The sequence below is a fragment of the Cynocephalus volans genome, chromosome 1, assembly GCF_027409185.1.
Source record: "Cynocephalus volans isolate mCynVol1 chromosome 1, mCynVol1.pri, whole genome shotgun sequence".
NCBI classification, from domain to species: domain Eukaryota; kingdom Metazoa; phylum Chordata; class Mammalia; order Dermoptera; family Cynocephalidae; genus Cynocephalus; species Cynocephalus volans.
The window spans coordinates 71,652,565-71,673,614 of record NC_084460.1 but is presented as its reverse complement, the minus strand read 5'-3'; the positions used below and the strand labels follow the sequence as shown (position 1 = coordinate 71,673,614).

General features: G+C 43.8%; 1 protein-coding gene across 1 annotated transcript; it reads left to right on the top strand.

Moving 5' to 3' along the window:
* Positions 1 to 6,054: 6,054 nt before the first annotated feature.
* On the top strand, positions 6,055 to 20,152 carry DEFB1 (defensin beta 1). The gene is made up of 2 exons (XM_063078690.1): positions 6,055 to 6,167; positions 19,927 to 20,152. Exons 1-2 carry the CDS (start codon positions 6,107 to 6,109, stop codon positions 20,070 to 20,072), a joined length of 207 nt encoding a protein of 68 aa, XP_062934760.1. The 5' UTR covers positions 6,055 to 6,106; the 3' UTR covers positions 20,073 to 20,152.
* Positions 20,153 to 21,050: the final 898 nt, after the last annotated feature.

Here is a 21,050-nt window from a genome sequence, read left to right as displayed (position 1 = left end):
TACCCCACATGTACATATAATAAATTATCTTTAAAAAAACTAAAACTAAAACTAAATTCTTCAGTTACACCAAAAAAAAAGGGGGGGAAAGAAATTCTAACACATGCTACAATATGAATGAACCTTGAAGAATTATGCTAAGTGAAATAAGCTAGTCACAAAAGGGCAAATGCCGTATGATCCCACTCCAGAGGTACTTGGAATAGTCAAATTCATAAAGAACAGAAAGTGTTTGCCAGAAGTTGGAGAGAGAAAGGATATGAGGGGTTACCGACTAATGGGAACAGTTTCAGTTTTGCAAGATAGAAAAAAGTTGTGTGGATGGACAGCAGTGATGATTGCACAACAATGGGAATGAATTTAATGCCACAGCACCGTACACATAAAGATGGTTAAAATGGTAAGGTGTATGTTATGTACATCTTGTCACAATTTTTAAAAATAAATATTTTTAAAAGTATTCTACTGTAGGTGAAATACTGATGTATTGTAAATTCATGAGAAAAATGAAGTCGATCTAAAGAAATTGAAAGATGTACAATTGCTAAATGGTAAAAAAAAATCAAGCAGCAGAGGATCAGTATTACAATATGTTTCCTTTTTAAAATCTGTATGTATAGAGGCATACATAAATAGATACATTTATGTGTGCAGAAAAAGATGTCACGGACTGAGAGAAACCAAATTGTTAGCAATTAGCAAATCTGTGGCAAATAGAATTGAAGGTAACTTTGATTTCCTGCTCATACGTATCAGTATTGTTTTAACTTTTTTTTTTTTTTTTTTTTTTTTTTTTTTGTCGTTTTTTCGTGACCGGCACTCAGCCAGTGAGTGCACTGGTCAGTCCTATATAGGATCCGAACCCGCGGCGGGAGCGTTGCCGCGCTCCCAGCGCAGCACTCTACCAAGTGCGCCACGGGCTCGGCCCCATTGTACTTTTTACACACGTATTAGTTTTGTAAGTAAAACCAACAAAACCACAAATGGGAGACCTCAGCTTAAGCCGTGTGTGTGGTCTCCGGGGTCTGTGGACACTCTTCTTTGCTCGTGGGTTTCCTGTCTGTGAAAACAAGAACAGGACTTGCCACACACGCCGATGCCCTGGGCCCCATTCTGGACCCACCAGTCGTTAGCAGTTTATTACTCTTTGCCAGCTGAGGTGTACTAAATAGGAAAATGAGGGAACAAAAACTTCAAAATCCAAAGAGGAGAATTAAGCTCATAAGAACTAGCTCTTACTGAACACTTCTCCTCTGTTGGCATAAACATATTAAATCTGCATAACCCGCTGTGACAGCTTTTTGCTCCCACCTAACAGAAGCGCATTGAGTCCCATGTCCAGCTGGCCCTGCCTCTCCATGGGGACACAGACTCAACCCAGTCTTTCCGGCTCAGCGCTCACACAGATCCCCCCACACGTGATTCTGAGGACGAGAGGCATCTGCGGTGGCACTGTGCCTGGGGAGGTGACTGCGGAGGCGCTCGGTCGGGCTGTGCCACTTGTTCCCCCTCATTTGGTCACTGAGCAGCCAGCTCCAACTATGTGGCTAAAACTGACGCTGAGGAACGCCTGAGTTGGGACTGAAACTGGCTCAACCCCACAATGAAAGAACTGCGTGTCGTTTGATCTTTAACAGGTGGGGCCCTGCATAGCCCCTGTCCTAGCCCGGTCTCCCCTGCCTTGTGCACGCTCAGGTTTCATGCCCCGGAGGTGTGATAAACACCTGACATGAACAGCTCCTGCTCCAGGCGGCAGCTGGCAGTGTGGCGTGGGAGATGTGTCCTAAGGACCAGCAGCCAAGAGCATGACCTTGGCAGACCGCAATCAAGGTCTATTGCAGGTGGAGAACAAGGAATAGTGTTGGGAAAGGTGCCCACTGCTCATGGGACGTGTACAGCTTCAAAACAAAACCCCCATAGCTTATAAAGCTGAGGTTTCTCCCTGAGGAGAAATGGTTGTCTGTACTTGGCTACCATACAATTTTTTAAATGGTTACTGCTTTCCAAAAAACAGTAAGGAATGTACAGATTACTCTCCAGATGTGGCCTGAAACAGTACCTATGAGGCATTTCATCTTTCAGACATAGCAGAACAGAGTGGGAGTTGCTATTAGTTGTAAATTCTGGAGAGAGAGCGTCACACAGAGGCACAGGAAGGAGGCCGTGGGGTGCTCCTGTGGGGCATGGAGACCCAGAAGGAAACAAAGGGTTAACCAAAAATGCAGATGACACTTATATAAGGCTGCACCAGCTGCCACAGCACGGTACCACAGGCTGGGTAAACAGAAGTTTATTTCTCATATTTCTGGAGGCTGGAAGTCAAAGATCAAGGCTCAGGCTGATGAGGTTCCAGGTTAGGATCTCCTTCCTGGTTTGCAGATGACACCTAACTGTTGTATCTTCACACAGCTGAGGGACAGAGAGATCTGGTGTCTCTTCTCCTTATAAGGACACCTGTCCTACTGGATCAGGGCCCCACCCTTATGACATTATTTAACCTTAATTACCTCCTCAAGAGTCCTTTTTCCAAATACAGTCATATTGGGGGTTAGGACTTCCACATATGAATTTGAGGGGACACATTTAGTCCATAACAACATTTTTCTGCTCACTTATTTTTTGAAAAACAGTGATTGGTTATCTATGGCAGACTCTGCAACCTCTTTTTAGGGGAGACAATGGAGATCCCACTCAGCCCCTCCCTCAGACTTCACTGACGGCAGGAGGAAGAGATGACATGCAGAGGATGTAGGCCACTGTGATGGGGAAAGGGGAGGGATGGGGCATCTGGGAGGCACCCAGCCAGTGTTAGGGCAAGAGGCAGAGATCAGGGAGGGCTTCTTGGAGGAGGTAACTGAGGATGAGCATAGCTGGGAGTGCCAGAGGGCAGGGCATGGACCTCACTCTTTAGACCCTGCCACTGGGAGGACCCCTGACTACCAGCAGGTGTGTCGAGGCAGTCCCGCCCTCAGCACTATTTAGAAAGCCTCCCTATTGCCTAAGAAGAAAACCAAAACTGTTTAATCTGACATTCAGAAGCCTACACACACACAAATAAACGCACACACACACCTTAAATATTGGCCTTGGTCCTTGCTGTTCCCGAAAGTCCTCCCACTACATCTTCATCTGTTGAGCTTTCATCTGTCTTGGACTTCATCTCAGGTGTTATTTCCTCCAATGTCATCCGTCAGGCCTTTTCTCTGAGCTTTCCTGGCTCTATGCACTTCCTGCCACCTAAGCAGCTATCTATCTCCACTGTCAGTCTGCCCACCACTCAGGTGACTTCCTGATGGTAGAGGCCAGGCCTCACACCCAGATCTCACTTCAGTGCCGATGCTTTATACTAAAGTAGATGTCACATTCTGTTTGTATGTGATTTCTCTTGGGCACCTATCATTGGAGTGAGCCTCCCCTGTGATCTTGCCCTGGGCCTCCTGCCCCCTTGGCATGCCCTGGGCACTTCAACCTGCAGGGATAGCTGCAGGCCTCACTCCTCAAGAAACTGAGGGCATGAGCTCTGATATCCCCCATACCCACTGTTGAGGGTCACAGGAGTAACAGCGCGATGGTCACTATACTGGAATTAAGGTCACCTTCTGAGAAATAAACTAGCAAATTAATCACAGGATGGTTGAGATTCTGTACATGTACCTTAAAAAACAAAGTGTCTCCCAGGTTCAGAGCAGTAAAAACTAAATCCTAAAAATCATGTTTGTCTTTTCCCAATTTAGATTCCTTTCGCACCCTATATCCCTAGATGTAAACAGCTCAGCATTTTGAGATTTTTTTTAACTTCGTTGTCTTATTTAACCTACACTATGATTCCATTAGAAATGTTATCTCCATTTTCCAGAAGAAAAACACTGAGGTGCGGAGAACTGAAACAAATTGCCCAAGGTTACACAGCTAGAAGATGGAAAACCTGGTATAACAACCTGGAAAGCCTTATTCTCTAAGCCCTGTGCCAACCGCCTCCTGAGGGCTCCCAATATCCCCAAGTAGGAAGAGAAAGGAAGGAACCAATAAATAGGTCTCCTTTCTACTTCAAGGTGAGATGTTGCTCAGTCTCCTCTGAAATTTTTCTTAAGGGAATTTTGTGTTTCTCAGAGTAGCTCCTTAACCATTCCTCCCAAATGTCCTCCACGGACTGTCCTATAAACCAGCTGAAGCTGAGTGAGTCACCTTCTAGAAGCTCCCAGGGTGGGCACTGCAAGCTGCTCTCAGATCACCTGTTCAGCCTCATTGTAGGCACCTGTCCACCCACCTGTCTCCCAGTTAGATTTTAGAGGGAAGCTGCCACAAAGCTTATTCCTCACTGTACCCAAGCCACTGAAAGATTTTCTGCACATAACGGGAACCAAATAAATGTGCCTAAATGGTGAATGACAGAATGACTCGAATGTAGCAAATGCTCGACGTCTGCTTTTGTCCTCCCAACATCTTGCACCCTTTATGTTTGGGGGGAATACTCCATCTGCAGGACTGGGTGGGAGGCAAAAATGACCCCTCAAAAGTGCTGAATGCCCAGCGTTCCTGCTTTCCCAGATTCGCTTGCAGTCAGCCCCGTGACCAAGGCTCCGCCAGCCAGACACAACATTCAGACTCGCACCCAGGGCTAGCGGGGCAGGAAACCAAAGGTCAGGGTGAGAGCAGGAAAGGGAACTTTCTGTCTGTTCCATCTCTCTCTCTCTCCATCTCTGTCTGTCTCTATCCCTTTCTCTGTCTGTCTCTGTCTCTCCTCTCTGCTTCCCTTTCTGTCTCTCTGTCTGACTCTGTCTCTCCCCCTGTCTATCTCTCTATATTGCTCCCTCTAAATAACTCACTGTCTCTTTATCTCTCTTTTTCTGTCTCTCCTTCTCTCTGTCTCTCCCTCATTCTGTCTCTTTCCTGTCTATCTGTCTATGTCTCTCTGTTTCTCTTTCCCTATTTCTTTCCCTGTCTGTTTCTCTGTGTCTCTCTGTATCTCTGTCTCTATCTCTCTCTCTTTAGCAGGGGTACAGTGCAAGTATCTGGAAGGTGCGTGTTTGGTGCAAATGGTGTCCTGCCAGTAGTGGCTGTGGTTAAGTCTGCTCCAGGTGTCTCGTACACAGTGACTGCAGCACAGGGGTCTTCATCAGACCCATTCTGTGGCGTAGCTGGACATTGTTCCTGGAAGGTGAGCCTCAAGCTGGGTTCTCCAGGCCCACCAATGATTCTGTGATCTACCCAATGTCCTTGTAATAAACTCTTCTCTTGTTTAATCAGCCATAGCCAGCCTCTGCTGCTTGCACATAAGACCCCTGACTGAGGCATTAGGAAATCTGCTGACAGATTACAGTGAAACTCAATGATAAAGTATTTCTTAAATCTTTAGGACTGGTGAAAACCTGAGGGACCTGTGGAGCTTAGCTAACACAGCACCTCAGTTTGACAGCTGCAGCTTGGCGGGGTCAGCCCAGTTTGGAACCAGGCCTCCTACCCTCGCTTTCTGGGGAGCCATGGTTAGAAACTTCCTGGGAACACTTTTAGTTAGAAAAGGAAAGGCTGGCCTTGGCCTTGGAGACAGGTGAGAAAATAGCCTTGGCCTGAGGAGATTTTCATTCCTGTAGTTAAATAAAATGCAAACAGCTTTTAGGAGGGAAGAAAGTGAAGTTTGAGGTTGTCTTGTTGGAACACAGTTAAACAGAAGAGACCAACACCAGCTTGCAGCCAGGCAGCCACCTGCCGGAGTGTCCCCCTGGCTTCTGCATGGGCTCTCCACGCTGTTCCACCAGAAGGGATTCTAGTGTGAGCTGTCTTTTCCAGGAACCTCACCAGAATCATCTAACCTAGAAAACAAAACAGACCTGGCAAGTGGGGCCACCTCTGGGTTTGAAGGCTGAAAGCTAAATCCAGCTGCAGCCAGACAGAGCCAACGTGCCCCATGACTTCAGGCAACTCAGGGCAAATGGCACGAGGGTGGATTATTAGAATTTCACTCTGGATTGCGACACCACCCTTCAGCTCCGTCGATGAGGTTGTGCAATCATCCGGTCCTATAAATACAGTGACACTTCAGCCTTGTACATCTCTGTCAGCCCAGCCTCCAAGTGAGCCTCTCCTCCTCTCCTGAGATCCAGCCACCATGAGGGCTTTCTGCCTTCTGCTGCTGACTGTCTGCTTACTCTTCTCCCAGTTCACCCCAGGTAAGCTCCAGGATCTTCTGGGGACACTGACACTGGGGCTAGCGTGAATTGAGGTCAGCCACCTTTGTGTCCTAAGGGACAGGCAGCAGGGCAGTATCCCACAGTTGAGTGGCCCACAGTTGGCAGAAGGCAGCAGGCAAGCCTGCCGAGCCCTCGAGGTCTGTGAGCTGTTGCCTGAGCAGCAGAAGACTGAGCCTGGCAGGGACTCGGGGCTAGTCACAGGCAGCTCCCAGCATCTCCCAGACCCTATAGCTGTCCTGGACATCTAGAACATATTCTGTGTGGATGGGGATTGCTGCTGCACCTGCAGAATAGCTGAGAGGCCAGCTTCCTCTCCAGAGAAGTGCCACTGCCCCTCCCACCAGCCAGCTCAGCCGGTGCTGGTGCCGTGGACTCAGCTTGCATACAGGCAGTAAGGGACCCACAAGCAATCTGCCACCTCCCCTGGGAAACCCATCCACACTCTCCAGGCTAGGAGCTCTCCACAGTCAACAGAAGGGGGCCTTCCTGTCATGCCAGAGGATGCCAACTTCTCTGGGCCAAAGCAGCCAAGTCCCTGACATTAGAGAAAGTGGGACCCTGCAGTAGGAATGGGGACACAGTATTTTCCCAGCCCTGTCATTCACTCACAGTGACTTTGAGCAAGTCTCATATTTCTGAGCCTTATTTTCTCATCTGCAAAATGAGGCGGCTGGGGCAGATGACTCTAAAAGCATTACAGCTCAGAAATTCTCTGAAAGATCCTATTGTACTGTCATCCAGACCGTTGCTTTAACCTACAGATATGCCTAATTTACTCCAATTATGCCTCAGTTTTCCCATCTGAAAACTGGACACAAAAGCATTGTAAATGCAGAATTTTTCATATTGCCAGTAGCAACCCATTAGAAAGGCTGAGAAATCAATTTAATGAGTTGCAACCATGTATGGTTTTTTAAGGAATAGAAAATACTAATGCATGCCATGTGGTAAAGGTACATTCTGTTTTATTATGCTCATTTCAGTTTTGTGTGTGTGAGGGAGCGGTTTTGCTAAGTAACAAGGGGATATTTCTTTATTTCTTTCTTATGGCAGTTTAGTCCAAACTCAAAGTTTGAAAGCTACTTTTCTAACACAAAGAGTTCTTATTTTCAGTCTATTATATCTAAATATGATCATGAGCACTTCATTCAGACAAGAGGAAATAAAACAGTTTTCCAAGGATGTACAGGAAGAATTAAACTTACTAATCGTTCATTATAAAAATAGCAGCTGATATTATTGAGCACACATATCAGGATTGCTCAGATACTAGAGGACAAGGCAACCCTCTACTGTGTCCTTTGATGACTTGTAAATCCTGTCTGCACAAACCTAGCAGGAAATGATTCTCCATATGGGAAGGCTCCTCCCTTGGGGTTGCCCAACACCAGCTCATCTAGAAAGGGCAAAGTGCAGAGCCCACCCCACCTCCAGGTGAGAGCCAGGGAGCCTCTGAGCCCCCAGGAGCCCCCTGCAGACCCTGTAGGGAGCCACTGCTGTCCCAAAATGTTCACATTCTGTAAGAGGATCATGGGGAAGGGCACTGCTTAATGCAAATATTTTCGGCTGACATTTTTATTAATTTGTTTCTTATTGTACATATTTATGGAGTAAAGAGTGATACTCAGCTGGGATTTTATGGATTGGTCTGAGCATTCTCGTCTGAGGGGGAAGAAGAACTAAGTTCCCCAATTGTCCTTCACACTAGAACATGCAGTTTCCGCACACTGTCTCCTGGGCCACGCTGCAGGCAGCCCTTGTGTATCCTGCTTCACTTTTCACCAGTTTGGGGTTTTCTTTTTTCTTTTTTAATTAAGCTACAGTTGACAGATTAAAGTTGTATGCATTTATGGCATGCAGTGTGATGTTTTGATATATGTACACATTGGTGAAATCGAGCTAATTAACATCTATCACCTCACATGCTTGGCTTGGGGGTTTTCTGCTGTCATCTGCAGGCCTGGCTTCATCCCCACTGCCCACCCCAGCATTTAGTGCAGGGAGGGTGCCAGGTGCCATTCCTGGAAGGTGGTGCTTGCACTCATGCATGGCTCGCCCTGTGCTCTCACATGGTGCCAGCTCACTCCCTTTTCTGGAAGTGCCATTAGAGCTGGTCTAGCTCAACCTGGTGGTTTCACATGTAGGCAAAGTGAGGCCCACATGACCCAAGATGAACAGAAGTTGTAAGACTTGGCAATCTATTTTAGCAGTTTTCTTCTCCATCAAAGGGGAAAAAAATGGGTTGCTCACTTTTACCTCATGCAAATGGTCTTTTTGTGAATATGGAATGATATCAAAGTGGCAGGTGACTCAGGCCCCTGCATCGGCTAGATGATAAATAGCCGAGGTCTTTGGAAATCAAGATAGTTTGAGGCTGTCCATTCATCAATTCAGCAGATATTACGTAAGCAACTATTATGTGCAGGCATTGCCCTGGAAATGGGGGAAGAGCCAGGAAAACACAAGCCCTTGATCTCATGACCTTCCATTCTAGAAGCACAGCACAAACTGAAAAACCCATTATATAATTAATTACCTAATAACAATTGTGCCTTGAAATGCTGTTAAGTACAGGGTATCAGGAGATCATGTGACAAGGAGTTAGACCTGGTCTTGAAGCGTCAGGAAAGATTTTCTTGAGGAGGCTGTCAAAAAAAAAATTCTTTTTCAACATTTAAAAATTAGGATATGTCACGTAAAATTTATATATTTTTAATTAACACATATTGATGGTACATATTTATGGGGTACAGAGTTATATTTAAACACATGTGTACAATGTGTGATGCTCAAATCAGGGTAATTAGCATAATTATGACCAAAATTTTATCATTTTTGTGATGAGAACATCTGAGCTCCTCTCTTGTAGCTATTTGAGAACTGAGAACATACAATAAATTTTTATTAATTACAGATGCCTAGCATTACTGTAGCCCACTAGAACTTATTTTTCCTGTCTACCTATAATTTTATGTCCATTACAACCTCTTCCTATCCCCTCTCCCCCTCCCTTTCCCAGCCTCTAGTAACCACACTTCTACTCTTTACTTCTAAAAGTTCAACTTTTTTAGCTCCAATATATGAGTGAGAACATGAGGTATTTATCCTCTGTGCATGACTTACTTCACTTAACATGTCTTCCAGGCTCATCCATGTTGCTGCATATAAATTTAGGATTTTATCTGATCTGGAAAATGCAAAAGATGTGGCAGCATTCCTACATGGCAACAGGGAGCTGCAGCCAAACAGCAACTGCTCCTCCAGATAGGCACCTGTCCTTGTGTCGCCACAGGCCCCACCGCTCCCTATCGCCTCACCTTTGCCCACTTCACACAGTTACAGGATATACCTGGCTGTTGTGGCATTTGAATGTGCAGCACTAAATTAAATAAATGAGTGAAAGGTGAGGGGCAGGTGGACAGAAAAACAGCATACATAAAAGCTCAGAGGTAAAGATGATTAAAAGCAATAGCTCTTGCTTTCAATTTAGTCCTCACAACGCCCCCTACAGAGGACAAAGAATCAGTATCCCCATTTTGTGGGATAAGTCCTATGACTGGTAGTAGGCAGCTCAGGGACTCAAACCCAGGCCATCAGCTCCAACAATGGAGCAAAGGTGAGGCCGGGGGGCTCAGAGATGGGGTAAGGGGAGTCATGGGGGAAGGGAGGACTGGGAATCCCAGGAACAACATTCCAGGAATGACCTGAGGCCAGATCAAATGAGGTCTTTTTTAAAAAAATGAATATTCATGAGATACAATATTCATGAGATACAATTCATGAATATTCATGACAATATTCATGTCACCCCTCGTGCCCATGATGTGAGGGCCAGATTCATACTGGCAGCATACCCATTACAAATTGCATTTGTACCCAATGTCCCCCACCCAATTAGCCCCAACCTCCCTCCCTGTCCCCTCCCCACCCTCCACTTTGTAGCCCAAGGAATGTTCTCTCCCTCTGCAAGTTCAATGCACCACTGTGATCTTTCTTTCCTTCCTCCCTTTCTCTCTTAGCTCCCACTTATGAGTGAACACATGCAGTATTTATCCCTCTGTGCTTTGCTTATTTCACTCAACGTAAGTTTCTCCAGGCTCATTCATGTTGTTTCAAATGGGAGTATTTCATTCTTTTTTATGTCACAGTAGTATTCCATGATGTATATATACCACAGTTTCCTTATCCAATCATCCATCAATGGACATTTAGGTTGGTTCCATGTCCTGGCGATTGTAAACAGAGCTGCAATAAACATGGGAGTGCAGGTATCTCTTTGACATGATGATTTCCGTTCCTTTGGATATATACCCAGAAGTGGGATGGCTGGATCATATGGAAGATCTATCTGTAGTTGTTTGAGAAAACTCCATACTGTTTTCCATAGTAGTTGTACTAATTTACAGTCCCACCAACAGTGCAGGAGTGTTCCCTTCTCTCCACACCCTCACCAGCATTTGTTATTCACCGTCTTTTTGATAATAGCCAGTCTAACTAAGGTGAGGTGATATCTCAATGTAGTTTTAATTTGCATTTCTGTGGGACAGGATACACATCTGAGTTTGGGGGAGCCCCGAAGGTTTTCAAACTGGGAGAGTGATGGCATCAGAAATGGAGAGATTGGTTTGCCTGCAGCGTGGAAGTCGAGTAGAGACTGAGGAGAGGAGAGCAGCCTGGGCTGAGCAGCAGCCGGGGCACTCCGCATCTGCAGAGCCAGTGCTCTTACAGCTGCACTTTTCCCAGGCCATCAGCACTTCAGGGCAGCAGAATGAGCCCCTGATCGGTTATTCCCCAACTTCTTTCCTTTCCCTCCAGGATCTGGGTGCTTTCCTTTTAGACTGGGACCCAGTTTCCTCACCTTTAAAGGGAGGGATCCTGGCCCCAATGTTCTGTGGCCCTCAATCACCACCCTCCCGTGCCCACTCCTGAGTGTCTCACCCTGTCAGCCCCACCCCCACCTGCTTGCGCTAATTCCTCCTACCTTTCTGTCCTCTGCCAACAGCCAACAGGAATGTGCCTGCTGCGGGCTCTGGATCCCATCCGGAAAAACACGCTCCCCGCTGCCTCAGACACAGGCCTCTGCAGCCTCTGAACTAGGCTGGCAGAGGCACCTGATTAGCAACTCATGGGAAGTAACAAGGGCCCTCAAAACACCAGTGTGACATCACACTGTGGCACTTTATAGCTGAAGAAAGCAGCTCTGTGAATGCATCTCACTGAATGCCCCCAGGATCTCTGTCATGCAGGGACTACTACCATCCCCATTTTATAGATTTTTTAAATACTGAACCTCAGAGAGGTTGACTTTTCAAATACCCAGCCAGCAAATGACAAGGACTCAAATCCAACCCTGACCCAGATTTATGTTCTTTCACACACTTCCCAGTGACCTCTGGATATGTCCTCAGACACACAGGTTTATCTCAAGAATAACCTAGACAGGAGTTGCATTAAAACTTTCATAAACTTAATAAGGGGCATTCCTGATTAGCTACTAGCATCAGTTTCTTGGTGAATGGGGGCTTCATCAGCTACCTGCATGCAGAACAGAATCTTGGATCTTTGGTTATAATCCAGTTTGATTTGGAATTTTGTTATCTGTTTTACAGAAGTGGTTTGCGTATTTGACTTTATCCCCAGGTAGCTTAAAAAGATTTATACAAATAAAGTCCAATCCTCTCTGGACTCCACTGGTTACTTCCAGAGCAACACCCCCCGCCCCCCTGAGGTTAACATGCAGCTTCTATTTTAATACCCCCAATGGGAGGACCCTTCCCCTGGCACCACTGCAGACCAAACCCCTGGTCCTGGCCAAGGGAAAGAGCCCGCCCAAACTTACAAAGGCCCACAGGGTTCCAACAAGCTGCTCCTCACCTGTGCTCAGTCTCGGTCACTTCCCACTGCCAACTTCATTTATTTATCACCATAGGATGGGAGTCTGCAGCAACTGCTGCAAAAAATCTAGATTGTGCTTCTGTGTTGGTATTTTTTCCTCACATCTAAAGTCAGTTGGTCGCGTGAACCCCGGTGTGGCTCCCCTCTGCAAGCCAGCACTTCCACAGCTGGCAGGCAGGCCTGAAGGTGGCAGGGGGTCAAGTTTGGGCCTCATGTTCTCCAAAACCCTTGCCACTTTGGCAATCTCCCCCACCCCACCTCAGCCTGATGGTCTTTTATGTGTATTTTAGTCAACAGTTCTCCAATTTTCTCTTTTAGTCTTCCAAAAGTTCACTTTTACTCTAACTGTACAGTCTTGGTACCCCACTTGTGGGGCTCCAGGTGGGTGTGGAGTAGAGCACCCAAGGACAAGAAGTTCCGTCCGCGACAGCATCCCTCCCCTCCCTGCCTCTCATTCTCTGAAAGGCTCTTTAGGAAAGTTAGTTTCCCTGGCTGTTTTCTGTAAGATCCAAAGATTCCTCCCTGTGCTCCCAGTACCCCTTCTTTCGTGCAGTCTTTGTAGCCATTCTTTCTTGAACCATCACCACCTGGCCTGTGCTAGGTTATACTCTTCATTCTTCCTTTGTGCAAGTTTATTTTCCAATGATGCCATAAAAATCGAGTCTGACATGTGCTCACTGCTATAAACCACTCTTCCCTCTCTCTCATTTTCTTCCGTGACTGACCCACTGGCACATAGTTCCTAGTTAGTTTCCTGCTACGTAATCATAATTGCCCTTCATTCAACCAACACCTACTACTGCACTTGACTAGAAAAATAGTTGCACTTAGGGAGGATTATCGACAATCCAGCTGTGACTGGCCTAATAAATGAGTGTTTGAAGGAGTCACTCCTTTAGCCCCAAGCACAGAAACTGGCACAATCCTGCTTTCCCAACAGGCCTGACCCCCACACACCTTCTCGTCCTTCGGTCTTCTCTATAAGCAAGTTCTCTCTTTTCTACGTTCTTCTGGGTCATGGAGCACCAGAGGCCAACAAACACTCTGTTAGCTTGGACTTATCAGTCCAGCTTAGTGAAAACCAAGACAAGAACAAGTTCAGAGGGAATGTTATCATTCTTGGGGAAGGTGAGAGAAGAACAGGGCATGAGTCACCCAGGGAGCTCATGTGCCCAGAGAGTGGACAGGAATGACCAGTGCACTGGTGAGAGGGGACATGCATCCAGAAAATACATAAAACACAAATGTAAACTTAGCAGATTATTATTAAGCAAGCATCCCTGTAACCACAATGCAGGTCCAGAAGTAGTACTTGGCCAGCTCCTGAGAAGCCTCCTCCAGCTTCTCAATCACTACTCTCCCTTCCCCCAAGGGCAGTCACTCACTTCACTTTTATGGTATTAACTTCCTATATTTCTTATATTTTTAGCACATTAATATTCATGCTGAATAACACAGCTTGGTTTGCACATGTATTTTATTGGTCAAGAGGTGCCTATATGCCTTTATTGCTGTATGTTGAAAGGCGGGTCTTAGGATATGCATATATTCAGTTTTAACAGATAATGCCTAACTGTTTTCCAAAATTCATTATACTGATATACACTCCCACAGTCAGTGAATGCGTGTTCTGTTGCTCCATATCCTTGTCAACACATGATAATATGGACCATTTTAAAATCTAAGCCATCTGTTGCATGTAGTAGAATCCCACTAGAGCTGTAATTTGCATTTCCCTGACACCCAAGTTCAGCACTTTTGTAAATAAGTACTGAACACTTGGGTATCTTTTGTGTTTTCTATCACATTAACTGTCTTTTCCTGTTAATTTGTAGTAATTCTTTATATATTCTTCATACAAGCCCTCTGCCACTTACATGCGTTACAAATCTCCTGTCTAGTGTCTTGATTTTTCATTCTTAATGAAAACTTACCTTTGAGGTTATTATTATTATTATCTTAATGTAGTTAAATGTGTAGAATACTTTCCTTTAGGGTTAGTGCTATCGTATCTTGTTTGAGAAATCTTTCTTTACCCCACAGACATGAAGACAGTCTCCACTAATGTCTTCTAAAAGCTTACTGTTTTTCCTTTTTCATCTAGGCTTATGATTCATGTGGCAATAGCTTTGTGTGTGAGTGTGTGTGTTGTATAATGTTGAGAGTCAAGTTTTTTTTCCCATTATGAATATCCAGTTGTCCCAGAACCAACTACTGAGAAGACTGTTTTCCCTGCCATTCTGCTGAAGCATGCCGTTTCCTGTCTGTTCTCCACATCTGCGTGGGTCTATTTCTACACCTTGTTGTGCTCCATTCGTGTATTTCTCTGACCGTAGGTCATCACCTCACGGTCTTAATTACAGTGGCTCTATAATTAGTCTTGAAATCCAGTAAAGCAAGTCCTTCCACCTTCTTCTCCAGGAGTGTCTTGGCTATTCTTGGTGCTTTTAATTTCCAAATAAATTTTACAGTCAGCTTGTCAAGTTTCACTGAAAGATTCTCTTGGGATTTTCATGGCATTGGGTTGAATCTAAAGATTAATTTGGGGAAAATTAACATGTTAAAAATAATCTTCAAATGCTGAAACATAGAATTTTCAATTATCTAGGTCTCCTTTAATTTAATTCAAAATTTTATATGCCTTATGGATAAAGTATTTCACCGTTTTTTAGATTTATAAGCAACCATTTGATTCTTTATGCTCTTCTATATGGTGTTTTTATTTTAATATCATTTTTGCTGTTGGTTGCTAATATACAGAAGTAAAATTGATTTTGTTTTGTTTTGTTTTTTTGAGTATTGATCTCATATACAGCAAACTTGCTAAGCTGGCTTGCTTAATTCCCTTTACCTAATTCCTTAACTGTCTATGTATAACCATAATGTCTTCAAATAGTAAAAGTTATATTTTTCCTTTACAACTCATACCTTTTGCTTTTTTTTTTTTTTTCCCCTAATCTTACTCCCCTGGCTAATATCTCAAATATTTGTTTAATGGAAATGGTGACAACCATTATCCTGGTCTTGTTTCCAATCTCAAACAAAAAGCTTTTAATTCCCGAACATTAAGAGTACTGCTTTTTGTAGGTTTTTGTATATATTCTTTATTAGATTAAGGAAGTTCACTCCAGTTCCTAAATTTAAGAGTTTTTGTCATGAATCAATGTTGAATTTTTTAAATGTTTTTTCTGCATCTGTTGAAATGACCATATGATTTTTCTCCATTATGTTAATAGCATTGACTGACTTTCAAATGTTAAATGAAACCTCATATCTGAGAAATAAACTAAACCTGATTTTATTCAGTTTGCTGATGTTTTACTTAGAATTTTTGGCTCTGTGTTGGTCAAGGAGATTGAACTGTAATTTTCTGTTCCTTTTCTGTTATTATTGACCTTGTTAGATATTGGTATTAAGACCATGCTGGCATCAAAATGTGAGCTGGGGATTCTCCCTTCTCCTCTCAGGGACAGTTTGTGTTGTATAGACTCTGTTTCTTATGTATTGCTTCATAGTATTTGCTGATGAAGACATCTTGTCCAGGAGTTTTCTTTATGGACTCAATGTTTTTAATAGTTATGGGAATATTTAGATTTTTTAAATTTTCATTGTGTTTATTTTAATAAGTTGCATTTTTCTAGGAATTTTTCTATTTCAACTACATTTTCAAGTTTATTGTCATAAATTCATAATAATCTTATTTTTCTATGTTAGTAGGATGTGATATCCTTGCTTTCATTCCTTTCTCCTCCCAAATCTTGACCCAGTAATTTTTTACTGTTAGTTCTCTAACACCTCCACAGTGCGTGTGCGTATGTGTGTGCATGTACTAGATGTTCCAGCTGTTTTGTTGGGCTGTCCGGTCCACTACACCTGTGAACCAAAGACCTTCAGAAGCACTTAAATTGCACAACATCTGTAGGCCCTGTTCCAAGTTAAACATTGTTTCTTTTCTCAAAAAATATATGTCTGTTAGGAAAAACAGACATGTGCAGAGTCAACTCTAACAGGAAGGGAAAGACAAATGTCATAAAAACTGTAAAGGTAAGGGTTGTGTGAAAGTTCCCTAGACTGAAAGAACCCAAACTGTTCACGCAGGAAGGAACCTCAATCTTCTAGACTGAAGGTTCTCAGTGTGGTCTCTGCACCAGCAGCTACAATACCACCTGGGAGCTTGTTAGAAATGCAGATCATCAGCCCCAAACCAGACCTACTAAATCAGAAACTTGGCAGGGGAGGGGAGTATAACAGCTGTGTTTTAGCAAGTCTTTCAGGTGATTTGGATACATGCTAAAATTTGAAAAACAGTGGGCCCAGCATTTCTCAATTATTTACTGCATAATAGATTCATCTGAGGAGGTTTTTGTGTTTTTTAAAAATGCAAATACATAGACTCCTCCCCAGAATGATTAAATCAATATTTTAAGCCCATTTCAGCTGATTGTAATGTGTACACAGCTTGGAGTACCCATGTTCTAGATCAAGATTTCTCAACCTCAGCACAATTGACATTTTAGAACAGATGATTGTCTGTTGCAGGAGCTGTTCTGTGCATTATAGGATGTCTAGCAGCATCCCTGGCCTGTACCCACTACATACCTGTAACACCCCTGCCCGGTTGTGACAACCAACAATGTCGTCAAACATTGCCAAATGTCTAGTTACCACAGACCCCACAGTTCTAGATCAAATGAGGTGGCTGCCACAGGGCTATGGATTAAGTACACTGATATGGTCCTTTATTTTCTCTCTTAATTCTCTTGATTGGAGACAGAGAAATGGAGTGAGAATAGAATTTTTTTAAAGGGGATACTCTGTTGCTTAACACAGAACTGTCTCCTCAAGTTGCATAACGAAACAAGTAGTAAAGCTGACCACGTTGTCTTCTCCTTTGTCCCAAATTGTTGGTACAGAGCCTGTTTAGAGCCATCCGAAGACCATATTTTCTACAAAAGTTGTCTAAGAAGCCAGCTTCCCAGGAGTTGATGTGGCAGAAACATGGATTTTGGTACTAGGAAGAACATGATTTAGTTGCTATGGGATAATGGGAAATTCATTCCATCTTTCTGGGCCTCTGTTTCCCTATCAATGAGAAAAAAGCAATGCATTCCTTGGAGGATTGAGTGCAACTATAAATGTGTTAGTTGCCCACCTAAGGAAAAATGATCAACCTTAGGATATTAGAGATGAATGAGATCATATAATCTAGTTTCCCCAATTTTAAGTTTCAGAAGCTGGAGCCCAGAGAAGCGGAGTGGTTTGCCAAAGACTACACAGCATGTGCCAAAGTACATACTAGGGCACAGGATGTAACCAAAGTACCCTGACACTAAGTTTGTTCTTTTATGTCCTGTAATGTATTAGATCCTTAAAGCTAATACTAGAAATTAGTTCTTGTTAAGTACAATGACAGCATAATCAACAAGCAGTGTGCTGAGGTGGACTAAGAGCTGAGATGGAAGTCAGGAGATATCCATTCAGATCTTGGCTCTTCCTTTGGCTGCCGCATGCCCTGGGGACACCAATGGGCCTGTTTCCTCATCTAGGGAGAGGATCATAGAGAGGTTGAATTAATTGAGCTCTGAGGTCCATCTTGGCTCTGAAAAGCTATGTTATATTTGGGCTTCCTCTGCTTACTTAGTACAAAGAAGGAGAGGAAAACTTTAGAAAAAAATGGAATTGAGAGATAATACAAATGTTTCCACAAACATTTTGAAGACCCCATATGTATGTGTGTGTGCGTGTGTGTGTATATACCCACAATTTGATTATTGAGAAGAACAAGAGGAAGGATGTATAGATCTTCATGATTTCAAAGTGCTTTCAAATTTATTAGCTCAATTGCTCTTCCTAGTAACAAATAGTCACTGGGAAGGATTTCGTTTTGCAGCAGAGGTTAGATATAAGCATCCTCTAAGTATCTGTCCAGAAATGAGAACTTTGGATGAAGAAAGGCAAGAGCTGGAACTGTAGACTTGTGGAGAGTCTAGTTCACTATGATTTTACTTGAGGCCAACATTGTGGTGATGCTATTAAAATCTAGTACAATCTTGGACAGCACCAATAGGAATCAATACAATGTAGAAAAAGGATACTAGCTTGAGATCAGAAGACATCTGTGCGAGCAACTGAGTGGCCTGGCGCATAGTGCTTCCCTGGGTAATGGGGTGGTGCAACCAGAGTGTCTCTGATGCTCTGCCATCTCCATGGCAACACAGTTCACCAGAATGTTCTGTATCTACACTGTCCAATGCAGTAACCATTAGCTACATATATCTATTGAGCAATGTGGCTGGTGTAATTTCAATTAATTTAAATGTGAATAGCCACATGTAGCTAGTGGCTACCATACTGGACAGCACAACTCTATAGTGAACAAAATTTAAAAATAGAGCCTCTTTTGCTTTTAGTTGGTGGGGCACATCTAAGATTCTTTGTATTTATTCCAGGCCTCAAACCTTAGGAAGTCTATTGACAAACTGGAACGCATACAAAGGAGAATAAACAGGATTGGGACAGTTCTGGAAAGTAGGCATTAAGAAAGATGAAAGAAATAAGAGTTTTTAAAAAGTGGAATTACTAAAAATAGGGTTGCCTTCTGTAATCGTTATTAAATTTAACTGCAAAATAGCAGAAACAGAGCTGCTATACGGGAATTACAAGCAGATAATTTCAACCACTATGAAAACCGTCTTTCCCACAAATAGAGATATGTGACATTAGAATGTACCATGGGCTGATGGAGGCCTGTTTGTACTACTCTTCTCAGGCTGCTGTAACAAGATGCCACAAAGTGGGGCGGCTTAAACAATAGAAACTTATTTTCTCACAATTCTGAATGCTCGATGTCTGAGATCAACATGTTTGCAGGGTTGGTTTCTCCTGAGGTCTCTCCTTGGCTTACAGACAGCTGTCTTCTCCCTGTGTCTTCACATGGTCTTTCCCCTGTGTATGTCCATGTCATAATCTCCTCTTCTCATAGGAACACCAGTCATACTGGATTAGGGCCCATCCTGATGAGCACATTCAACCTCAACTATCTCTTTAAAGTTTCTATCTCCAAATACAGTCACATTCTGAGATAGTGTGGGTTAGGGCTTCAACGTAGGGATTTTGAGGGAACAGAGTTCAGTACACAACACCTACCAATGAAGGTGTGCAAAACAGTGGCTTGATGGTCACTTACCAGGGATATTACAGGGGACCTTATTCTCTATCGGTTGCAGTGGAGGACTAGTTTGGGCACCTTCTAATTACAAGATTGTGTGATACAGGGAGGAAGGCAGGATAAAATCCAGCTGGAGGAAATGATGAAAGCTTTATGGAGTGACCATAGTTTCAAACTGACATTAAAGTATCATAGATTTCAGCAGAAAAAGGTGATGTGAAAGTGGGGGAGCCAGGATTCAAGTCAGAGGGAAGAGTTTAACAAAAGGCAGGGAGCGAGGACAGTTTAGGGTGTGCTCATGGAAAGGCACCTGCCTTGGCATTTCTAAAATAGAGGATGTGAGTTTGGGAGTTGGTAAGATGGGTTAGACGACTTATTTGGGGGGTAACTTGAATTACCTGCACTCCTTAAAGTCTTTTGGCAGAATAAAGCCCCACTCAGAACCCTGCTGTGTGTCCTTGTATTTGGCCATGGCTGACATAGCCCTTTGAGTGAGTGAGCTCTTCAGATGCCTTATTTTATCAGCAGCCCCAAAAAGCAGTTACCTACAAATTTCTTGGAAGAGAAAGCTCTCTCAAGTGCTTTGCAGAGTTGTCTGTCCTGCTATCACTAAATGTTCTGAAATCGTTGAGGCTCAAGCCGTGAGACTGAAGTGGTTTTGTTCTCTCCTTACAGGTGTTGGCCTTCTTGAAGGTCTTGGCCAGAGATCTGACCATTACAAATGTGTCAGGAATGGAGGAACCTGTCACTTTTCCTCTTGCCCACTCTATACCAAAATTCAGGGCACCTGTTACAGCAGGCGGGCCAAGTGCTGCCTGTGAGCTGGGAGTGATTGGGAGAAAGAATGCCGAAGCCAAGTGACAGATTTGTACTGTTTTAATAAAGGAAGACTTTTCTCGAAGCATGCATCCTTCAGACCAAAATAAATCTTGCGTCTCAATGTGGAAGAGGTTAAGAAAGGGTGGGGGTTAGGGCCTGGGGCTGGACTATGAGAAAGGCCAGACCACACAGCATGTCTCACACAGGGGAATGATGGCCTTGAGCAGCGTCACTTCCACTTTATTTTATCACCAAACCAGCATGTGAACATGCAGAGGGTCCACATGAGATCAGGGATGTGTGATGAAGCAAGTGGATGCAGCTTTGGGGCCCCCCTGGTCTTGGCAAAGGCTCACCCCAAATTCAGTGGTCTCTGCAGTCTGCCCAGAACAGCTGCCTTTTCTCCTTCTGGGGCTTAGGGCAGTGTGTTGGTTAACTTAGCATTTGAGAATCTCCATAGTGACCATAAAAATATTTCACGGGAGTTTCATCCTCTAGGGCTAATGTCTGTGTTCCCAGATCACCATTTTTTACTCCAACACAATTGAATAAACTAGTTACATAGCTCTCACAGCTACATCTCATTTCATTCACACTGTAAGGCCTACAGATGCCCATTCGTGGAGGTAAATGGGTTGCAGTCCCTTTTCTCCAATAAATCTCTACAACTCCTAATAATGCATATGGTGCTGTTGTCTTAATCTGGCAACAGCAATTTCATCGTCCCCTTCTATAAAGTATAAACAAACAACAACCAACCATTATAAAAGTTTCTACCCGCAGCCAACCAGTGAAAGATTTAGATTTAACACTCCTCCTCTGCCAGGGAAAGGCTGAAAGAGGAACATTCTGGTTTATGCAGTGGACATGAACCTCTACTCAGGCACTCTTGGTAACCCAGACACAACATGTCGTCATCATTACAGTGCATCTAGGTTCTCCATACCCCTGAAAATCTAAGAAATAATCCAGGATCATTC